Source organism: Raphanus sativus, unplaced genomic scaffold (genome assembly GCF_000801105.2).
Source record: "Raphanus sativus cultivar WK10039 unplaced genomic scaffold, ASM80110v3 Scaffold3719, whole genome shotgun sequence".
In the NCBI taxonomy this organism is placed as follows: Eukaryota; Viridiplantae; Streptophyta; class Magnoliopsida; order Brassicales; family Brassicaceae; genus Raphanus; species Raphanus sativus.
The window spans coordinates 1-10,019 of NW_026619023.1; the positions used below are offsets into that span (position 1 = coordinate 1).

At 39.6% G+C, this 10,019-nt stretch overlaps 2 protein-coding genes across 3 annotated transcripts; one reads left to right on the forward strand and one right to left on the reverse strand.

The window, feature by feature from the left end:
• Positions 1–53: 53 nt before the first annotated feature.
• Positions 54–4,456, reverse strand: LOC130506846 (pantothenate kinase 2-like). Its single transcript, XM_057001536.1, has 15 exons — positions 3,830–4,456; positions 3,514–3,738; positions 3,364–3,416; positions 3,008–3,124; positions 2,763–2,882; positions 2,575–2,669; positions 2,403–2,496; positions 2,204–2,335; positions 2,014–2,126; positions 1,722–1,914; positions 724–932; positions 597–641; positions 476–524; positions 278–360; positions 54–208 (listed from the first exon to the last, which is right to left on the reverse strand). The coding sequence occupies exons 1-15, from the start codon at positions 4,104–4,106 to the stop codon at positions 85–87; spliced, it is 1,929 nt and encodes a 642-aa protein (XP_056857516.1). The 5' UTR covers positions 4,107–4,456; the 3' UTR covers positions 54–84.
• A 547-nt stretch (positions 4,457–5,003) lies between these two features.
• On the forward strand, positions 5,004–7,978 carry LOC108842974 (uncharacterized). Of its 2 annotated transcripts, XM_018616042.2 has the most exons (3): positions 5,004–5,160; positions 5,240–5,345; positions 5,642–7,978. In XM_018616042.2, the coding sequence occupies exons 2-3, from the start codon at positions 5,283–5,285 to the stop codon at positions 7,832–7,834; spliced, it is 2,256 nt and encodes a 751-aa protein (XP_018471544.2). In that variant the 5' UTR covers positions 5,004–5,160; positions 5,240–5,282; the 3' UTR covers positions 7,835–7,978. The 2 variants fall into 2 exon arrangements, with proteins under 2 accessions (XP_018471544.2, XP_056857515.1); XM_057001535.1 differs by having other exon boundaries at positions 5,035–5,345.
• The last annotated feature ends 2,041 nt before the right edge of the window (positions 7,979–10,019 follow it).

Below are 10,019 nucleotides of genomic sequence, written 5' to 3' on the forward strand. Positions count from 1 at the left end.
CTGTCAATACCGGTAGAAAGAAAGAGAGAGCATAAGATAAACTCCAAGTAATGAAAGAGAAAGAGATCATAGGACGACTATGTTTTAATACCTTTGCTTGATGCTACTATAGGCATCAACAAACTGGAATTCCCTTAAGCATTCTTCCCTAAGTTCCAGGAGATTTGCTAGCCCCAGCTTTCCATATGCAGCTGGCTCTTCCATCAATCTCCAGCCAGAGGCAAAAAAATATATCAAGATTTTCTGTTTTATAGATTTGTTGTATGATGAACCAGACCTTGCCAAATGAGCAGAAAAAGCACGAGAAAAAGCATCACCACGCCTTTTCGCATCTTCAGTTCCTCCTTCACTAGCCACAGCCTATAAGCCATGTCCATAGAATCAAAGTGAAGCATGTGTTAATAGCCATAAAGAAAATCTTTACCACCAAAAAAAGGTGGAACCAAATTCATGTGTGTTAACATTTAATAGTTACCGTATCAACGAGGTCTGGCAAATGCTCAGACAACACTTTGAGCCAGTACCTAATACACCGAAACAATAAGCAATCTAAAAAAAACAATTGTTTCCAATAAATAAAAACAAATATTACTCACTCTCTTTCGCCTTGGTCTGATAAGTCAATCGTGTTAGGCTCATACCTGTAGAGTAAAACGACCGAAAGTGAATCCTCAACAAGCGGCAAACCATCAGAGATACGTACTCAGGGACAAGTCCACTTACGTTTTGGGGTCAGCCAGCAAAGGGAACACCTCTAGCGTGGGAACAAGATGGAGAACGCCAACATTTAAAGCACTGGCGTCAGATCTTAGAGGACTACCTCTTGATGAAGGAACATCAAACCCTCCAAGACCAGTTGTTTTCGATGGAGTCATCGGTACAGGCGCAGTTATTTCAGTTCCTCTACGCACAAACTTCTCCATCCACGAAATCTGAAAAAGCAACCGGGAAAACCACCTTTAATACCCAAACCGGAGTGAATATACAGAACGCTTATAAACTAGTTGAAGTGGTGTCTCTTTAGAATAAGCCAAAGAAAAGTTGAAAAGGAGTAAGAGGACCTGATTCCAACTAGTATTCAGAAGTCAATGAACTAACCTCTGATGTATACATAAAATAAAGAAAGATACTCTCGTATTTTATATATGACCAGAAATCAATAGAGCAATCAATCTCCCTAAGTAATAAAATATAATATAGACGAGAACTTAATCTTTCTTTTTATTAATCTTTCTGTCACATAAAAGTGATACTTTGTACAAATAAGAAAAAGTCAGCAGCATACTTCACAGGCAATATATCAATACAAGCATAACTACGAACTGAAAAGAGAACAAATAAAAAAGAATCATAAATCCGAATTGTTCTGCAGATCATTGATTTGATAAGTAACTTATACGTAACATATAACTAATAATATATATTCTCTGCTCAGAACCAGACTCTTAAATATATTCTAGTGACAAACTAGTCAGCAGACACGCCATGGAAAAAGATCATTCGTCCGTGAAAAAATCAAACAATTGTCAAAATTAAAATTCTGTCCAGTTTCAAGAACATAATCATATTCTATAATGGTATTGCCTAAAGAATATACTATAATGGTACGCAACACGCACTAAACCCATCACAAGGTATAAACGGTTACGGTATCATGGGAATATTTTTAGCAAGTACCATATCCAATCATGGGAATCTATTGCTGTCAGTTTCAGAAGTACCTTCTCGTTCAGGTCACCGAGTGGTGGTCCATGGATATTTCCTCCAGTGTATGGTGCACCCATTGGGAACCTCTCCACCAACTGATGTGACATTAAATCATCCAATCCGTGCTTCTCATAGCTCATGAACGCGCCCATAGCACCAAGAAAGCCTTCATGCCTCAAGAACATAGCTTGCATCTCACCTTTCGACCTTAGGTGTGATCAAACACAAAAATATTAAAGAGCTTAGGTTATTATAAAGTGGAGTAACGCATAGCACGTCTAGGTTCAAGTTTGTGAGTGAAGTTACCAGAAATGTACAGCAAACGAGATTGTGTCCATGGTATAAGCATGACCCCTTATGAAAAATCCTCCAAAAAATATTCTCTTCAACCCAAAGCGAAGGGCGTTCAAGTATGATATCTACATAGCAAAATATACAAAATCATAAACACAAATAATATTGTCCATACAGACACTGTGGGTACACGACCACATACCTGTCCAATGTTGTATGAGATCATCCGCAAAAGAGACAAGGAGATATCTTCAGGTCTGTAATCTTCCAGCTCCTTGTTTTCAGATATGGCCTTGCCAAAACTAGAAGCTATTGTTGAAGCAGAGAGGCCAATCTGTAATGTTGATTAATGAGAATCACTATTAAGCATTCTTGTTTATAACAGAAAAACAGATTAATACCTTGGAGTAATCCATGCCACCGTATATATCACCAACAAGCATGTCAATGGTACTATTGTCTCCCTTTTGGCTGAGTTCTAGCAGTTCATCGAAACTAAAACAGAAGAAAACATAGTTAAGCATAGGAAAGAAGAATATAAAGAAGCATTAAAAAAATCAGATTCATTATGACCTCTTGCACTTGGTTAGAAGTTTTCCTAAGCCCCAATAGGTACCACCACCAACATTTGTCCCACTCACACGTTCAAACTTTCCTTCCCCATCAACCTGCACTTATTGAAAAGCCTTTTCGTGAAATCTCTATAGGTTCATGCAATTTTCTGATCTCGCAAAATCTATAGGCAAAAGGTAAACAAACACCTTGATTATGCTGACACCAGATCCAACGTTAACAAGAAGATAGGGGTACAAGTCATTGGGATCTATCTGTACAAATTCTTTCTCAGCCTCCATGTGCGTGAAGGCCTCGTGTCGAATAGCCTTCAGAAAAAAACGTGAAAAAAATATAAAATCCAAACGTATACTGGCAGACACACTCAGATTGCAAGTGCTAGTAAAAGACATACTACATGGTATGTTGAATATAAAGAAAGGTCTTTACTTACCTTGAGCAAAAAATTTGCACCAGAAACAAGGCAATGCATTTCATCTTCTTTTTCAATACTAACGCCCAGCCGTTCCTTGAACAAGTCTGCAAATTTATAGGCCCCACCACCTGTAACCTGTAAGATACATATGTACTCATCTGTTTAAAACAAAGCAATCATCAACTAATCTCAAAGCCAAATCTACAAAATCACATTACATGAATATTAAAAAAAAAAACAATGATTATGAGCGTTTATAATGTTTTCTGGTGCCTCAGAAGACAAAAGGAGGTAACTATATCAGGAAAGAGCCTCTCATAATGTGATAAAAGATTTAAAAAAAAGAAACAAGTAAGACATCAACATGTCATTACCTTAATAACACCAGTCCCCAAAGGAAGGGTCTTCGAACTCCAAGGATAAGGATCTATTCAAAGCATAATCATTATGGTAACACATCATTATAGCGTTTTTCAGTGCATAAAGTTGGCTGGGACGAGAAGAGATAATAGGCAAATATATACCTCGGCGATGAAGCTGCTTAGAATGGATAAAATCCAAGCACTCATTTATTTTGTGCGTCTCAAACTTGACGAAGTGAAGTCTACCACCAAGAACAGGATAGCTTCTGAGGTTGCCACTGGTTATTATACCCAACCTCTCCTTGATGGTCCTCTTCCGCTTATCATCATCGTTTGAGTAGTCCTCCTCGTGCCGACGTGAGAAATACAGCAACTTTATCAGAGATCCTGTGTCCCAGATAAAACTCAAATGGTTTTACATATTTCAAACACAGCCAATGAAAGAAGGCACATAAACACAAGTGTAGTAGAATCATACCACCAATATCAAGTGCCAAATGAGAGATATCATCAGACTGATTAGGCAATAGAATGGTGGGATCTCTCTCCTCGAAATTGCCCTGAATTTCAGCTTTGCTCAGATCAAGCTGTGGCCTAGAGCCGGATCTGTGAATAGAAGGCCCAGGAGCAGAAGGAGCCATATCTCTCTCACCACTACCACCACCAGAAACACAGGCCAGAGATCTTGCTTCAGCTTCTCTTTTACCGTCAAGAATTGGATCATGCTGCTCATCATCATCTCCTGGACCCGCCATATATATATATATATATATATCCTTTTTTATATAAAAAAAAAATTAAGACACACCCAGAAAAGTCGGATCACCAACAACTGCCTAACATTACAAAAGCCCTAACTACAAAGAGTATTAAGATATTATCTTCAATTAGAGCCAAACCAGAACACAGCTCGTGAGTTTAGTCAGCAAAAACCAAAAAGCATTAAGACACGAAGTGCGAAGACTTTGAAAGTACCTACCCTCAACAAAATCTTGACTACATTATTGTATCACATTTATCTTATATCTAAATTTAATTCATTATTTATTTATTTAAATAAAATTTAACTTAGTAATTTTACCACCTAATCATTTTTATTTAATTAATCATAAATTGTAAGAGGACGATTGTTAAAAACCATAGATTAGGCATTAGGGGTTTGGTATTATTGAGAGACCAAACTCAAACTTCATAATCATATGTGGTTTCATTGGGTAAGAAGAGGATAAGATGTGGATGAAAGCCTACTAATATGAGAAAGTTCGTTTTATGTTAGTTATGCTACTCCGTCTTCGATGCTAAATTGCTAATGAATCCTATAATACTATTGGGCTTATTTGTATTAAAGGCCTTACGTGACCCAAATAATATATTCTTGTTTTTTCGTTCTAGTGAAATGATAAGGACAGACTCACTTTAATCCTTGGCCATTTATATCCACGCGACATATTGAAAAAAACCATGCCAGGTCATGAAGAAACCTTATTTTACGAAAATAGATCCCGTGGCGGCGAATTTAACACGTGGACATGCCGACATAAAACTTGTGAATAAGGGCAAAAGAGACTTTTGGCTTTAACGAAGATCACAACTCGCCAGCCAACGCGAGCCTCTATTTCTATTTTTAAATCCTTAAAACAAAAATTTAATTATTTTAGTTTTATCCAAAGTCAGGTCCCTTTCAATGATCCATTGCCTTCTCCACTGCAATCCCTTCCTTACCTTATTGCTCCAACTTGCCAGCTTTACATTTTGTTCTCCCTCTTCCTTCTTAGATTCTTCTTCTTCGTTCGATCTGGGTTTGCTCTCGTAAGCCCTCTTCAAAGACCATTTCTTAATTATACACGACTGAAACAGAGATTTAGGGTTTGCTTGTTCTTCTGTGTAGGAAGGGGCTCGAATGATGATGGTTTAATGAGTAAGCTCTCTTGATGGGTTTCTCTCAGGCTATTCGCCTGAACCTTTCTTCCTACTCTTCTCTCTCTCCCTACCAGGTTTTCCTCCTTCTCACTTACCTTTCCTCTATTACAACACTTTTTGATTCTCATTACATTCTCAAACAGTTAATTACTTCTTTTTTTTTTAAAGCTCAGAACTTTCATGATGTTTTTTTGCTGTCTTATTATTATTTGGGTTTGTTCTCTTTATTATTCTTTGCTTTCCTCAGAATGATGCTTTGTGTCTGCCCCAAAACCATCAAAGTTTTGCTCTTTTTTACTTTTCCTTAATAGAAAATGAAGACTTTGAGTTTTATTTTGATTTGTTGTGTTTGTTATTTACTTGATTGCAGACAAGTGTAAATCAGAAGCAGAAGACTCTAGTTGCGTTTAAGGGAAAGAGACGTTCTTTACTCACCGTTAAATCAGTCCTGAACAATACAAGACCAAGCTTCAACGACAATGGAACAGCCGAGCCTTCCAAGGTTCTTTTGGATAAACTATTCGCTCGGACACAGGAACTGGAGGGCCAAACGAATCAGAACTCGGTGTATCCTCCTCCTCCTGATGAGGCTCTGTCCTACTCAAGCAGCCTCGAGTCTGAACTCCAGGCTGCTTTAATGGCCTTGTTGAAAAGGGAAGAGGACTTGCACGATGCAGAGAGGAAGGTTCTCTCCGAGAAGAAGAAACTAAACCGGGCGAAGGAAGGGTTGGAGAAGCGGGAGAGAGTGATCACCGAAGCTTCTTCGAAGCACGAGAGTCTACAAGAGGAGCTGAAGCGTGCCAACGTGGAGTTGGCTTCACAGGCAAGAGAGATCGAAGAGTTGAAGCATAAGCTTAGGGAAAGAGACGAGGAGCTCGCTGCTATGCGGTCGTCCTTGACTTTTAAAGAACGTGAGCTGGATCGAATGTGCGTGGAGATTTCAATCAAAAGCAAGGAGGTTTCCGTGGCGAGTTTTGAGTTTGAGAACAAGTCACAGCTCTTGAGCCAAGCCAACGAGATCGTTAAGAGACAAGAGGATGAGATACACGCGCTTCAGAGAGCACTGGAGGAGAAGGAAGAAGAGCTAGAAGTTTCTATGGCAGCGAAGAGACTTGAGCAGGAGAAGCTCAGAGAGACAGAAGCTAACTTGAAGAAACAGACGGAAGAGTGGTTGGTAGCTCAGGTTGAAGTGAGCAAGCTTCAGGAGGAAACCATGAAACGGTTAGGAGAAGCTAACGAAACGGTGGAGGACTTCAGGAGAGTGAAGAAGCTTCTGACCGATGTGAGATTCGAGCTTGTTTCTTCTCGGGAAGCTTTGTTATCTTCAAGAGCGCAAATGGGAGAAAAGGAACTATTATTAGACAAACAGTTAGAGGGAGTCGAGGAACAGAGGAGAAGCGTGTTGTCGTATATGCAAAGCTTGAGAGATGCTCACAGTGAAGTAGAGAGCGAGAGAGTAAAGCTCAGAGTCGCTGAGGCTAAGAACTTTGCACTCGAGCAGGAGATATCACTCCAAAAAGAACTCTTGGAAGAACTACGAGAGGAGTTGAAGAAAGAGAGATCTTTATTGGAGAAAGCTATGCTTGATATCTCCACCATTCAAGATGAGCTCGACAAGAAAACTAACGAGTTTCAGGTCTCGCAGAGTCTACTTCAAGAGAAAGAGTCGAGCTTGGTGGAGGCCAAGCTAGAGATTCAGCATCTGAAGTCTGAACAGGCTTCTCTAGAGCTGTTACTGCAAGAAAAAGATGAAGAGCTCACTGAAGCGAGGAATAAACTGGGAGAAGTGAACCGTGAGGTTACGGAGCTAAAGATGCTTATGATCAATAGAGAAGATGAGCTTACGCAGGCAGCTGAGTTGCTGAAGGAGAAAGACGTCCACCTTCACAGAATCGAAGATGAGTTAGGCAGTTCGGAGATGCGAGTCAGCGAAGCCGAGATGGTGGTGGAAAAAATTGCAGAGCTGACGAGCAGATTGGTTCAAGATCAGATAAGCTTTGACTCGATGCAGCAACCACTAGAGAAACAACCTCGTGTTGTTGATTACGGAATGGAGAACAAACGGCTGGTGATGGAGTTAAACTTCACCAGAGAGAATCTACGGTTGAAAGAGATGGAGGTTTTAGCTGCGCAGAGGGCTCTGACGTTTAAAGACGAAGAGATCAATGTGGTGATGGGAAGACTAGAAGCAAAGGAGCGGGAGCTCAAGAAACTGAAAGAAGAAACTGTCAGTGATGGTGAAGATTTGAAAATGTTATACGCATTGGCGCAAGAGAGAATAGAGGGGAAAACAATGGGTGATCTAGCCATAGAGAAGCTTCAGCTAGAGGCGGCTCAGCTTGAAGTGGAAGCTGCAACGAGCGCATTACAGAAGCTTGCGGAGATGAGCACAGAGCTTCTAACTCAAGCTGACATGAGTATCGATGCAGATTCTGATTTCGTTGTAATACCAGATGAGGAGGTTAATCAGCAGGAAAACAGTTGTATAGACGAGGTAAAAACAGAAGTTGGGAGGCTCTGGTCATTGACAGAGAAACTCCTAGAGAATGCAGGAATGCGTTGATGTTACATCCACATGTATTGAAGGATTATGAAAAGATTAGATTCATACAGATTAATTTTATAAGGTTCATCTGTGATGTAATTTTTTGTGTGGATCTGTAGACTTACCAGGTGTTAAATAAAATATGTTGAGTCTCAAAACTAAGATTGTTGTGCATACAAGGACTGTAAGGTTGTCTTTGAAAAGGTTAGACATGTAACTGTATCCTCTTATATCTCCTTGTAAGAATAAAACATCTGATCACCAATGACACAATGGTTAAATGGTAAAATTTAAATTACAACTCTGGTTTTTGTTTGTTTACATACATTCGTGATTTACCTAACAGTAATTTTTTATATTTGTTTTTGTTGTAAGTAAAGAAGAGAGGAGAAGAGAAGAGAGGAATTGGTGTGTCTTATTCATTGAGTAATGTATCCTTTATATAGGTATACAATAGCTTGGAGACCAAGTAGAACTTGGTGAGCAAGTAAACTTAGGAATCAAGTAAATCTAGAACATTCCATAATAGACATCACATAATATTCATAACACTTCCCCTTGATGTCCATTATGCGTGTAAGATGCTATCTCGTTAAAAACCGAGATTGTAATGCCATAACCGTCTAGAGTTTGTAATGCGTTTGGAATACTGCCTCGTTAAAACCTTTCCATGGTAAACCCAAAAACCCAATGTGGTAAAAACGGGAAGCCATGGATAGGAAAAAGAGTACAGCCGCATTACTTCCCCTGAAGTGAACATCACTGAAGGCTTCTCAGTGATCGCATACCAATCTGCTGCATAAGCTTCCTGAGCGTGCATGTTGGTAATGCCTAAGTGAAGAGGTCGGCTGAGTTCTCGCTGGATCTGACTTAGAGTACCTTGACCTCTCCTTCTTTCTGAAGATCGTGGGTGAAGAAGAACTTGGGGAGAACATGCTTAGTCTTGTCACCCTTGATGTAACCATCTTTGAGCTGAGCTATGCAGGCCGCATTGTCTTCGTAAAGAACGGTCGGCTCGTCTTTACCATCCGTGATCCCACATACTGTCCGAATATGGTGTGTCATGAGTCTCAATCAGACATACTCTCTGCTTGCTTCATGGATCGCCAATATATCCGAGTGATTGGATGATGTGGCTGATATAGTCTGCTTGACTGATCTCCATGAAATGGTCGTGCCTCCATATGTGAAAACATAACCAGTTTGGGACTTAGCACTGTGTGGGTCGGATTAGTAACCTGCATCAGCAAAATGCTTTCATGATATTCATGGTCCATTTGGATCATGTGGTTTATCTCTCTTAGATAAATTCGACCATGAATGTCTTTGTATGTCCATGATCTGTCCGGATCATGACATCATCCATAATCCATCCGGATTATGTTCTTGTCCACTATATATCTTATTCATATCCTTTGACCAAAACTCTTTATGAACTTTTAGTATATGTCCACGGTCTGTTCATGAAGTGGCTATTGTGTTATAGTTTGAAGTTTAATCAAAACTAAGCCACTTTTTGGTCAATAGGACGTTCCTCTCACTTGGATGGTTTAGGTCGGATTTAAGACCTAGAGGAACTGGTCGGAACAAGCTGGACGGGATGGATTGGTCGGGACCAATGATGATTAAGGTCGAACTAGGTCGGACATGATCCTAGTCGGTATGGTTCCCTTTGGTCGTGAATCTGATGGATTCTCAGACCATTTGATCAATCTATTCTTGGTATGTTGGATCATAGATTCCAACCTTCATATACGGCTAATGATCTCTACTATAGATCATCGTAGTCTCTTCATAGCCTTTCCAAGAATCAATCATCTTAATCATCCTTTCTTTAAGTATAAACACAAGGAATATATTGACTACTATATGGACTGATCAGAAACGTTCTTATAGAACTTTCTACTAAGCATCACTTAGTCTTATCATATCGTGTGTACATACACGCATGCAGCTGCATTTTAGTCCATGAACAACGCAGGAACGATGTTGTTCTATGAGAACTTCTTTCTCATCTTTCAAGGTATCTTATATTACCTTTATATCCAGTGAGATATCCAATGTCTACTACATCTTTCTTAGATATCCAGATTTCGATATTGGGTAGTAGCATTCACCACATTAGGAATTTATTTCCTTGTTCCTTAGTCCCTGTGAGTATCCTTGTGTGATCAAGCCATTCCATTGAATGCTTTATGTAGCA

Excerpts from the sequence above, each read along its gene's own strand:
- LOC130506846 (XM_057001536.1), bottom strand. The coding sequence starts at position 4,106 with ATGGCGGGTCCAGGAGATGATGATGAGCAGCATGATCCAATTCTTGAC. Across the intron at positions 2,336-2,402 it reads GTGGCATGGATTACTCCAAG|ATTGGCCTCTCTGCTTCAAC; the intron begins GTATTAATCTGT and ends TCAACATTACAG. Across the intron at positions 209-277 it reads TTTTCTGCTCATTTGGCAAG|ATTGATGGAAGAGCCAGCTG; the intron begins GTCTGGTTCATC and ends CTCTGGCTGGAG.
- LOC108842974 (XM_018616042.2), top strand. The coding sequence starts at position 5,283 with ATGGGTTTCTCTCAGGCTATTCGCCTGAACCTTTCTTCCTACTCTTCT. Across the intron at positions 5,346-5,641 it reads CTTCTCTCTCTCCCTACCAG|ACAAGTGTAAATCAGAAGCA; the intron begins GTTTTCCTCCTT and ends ACTTGATTGCAG.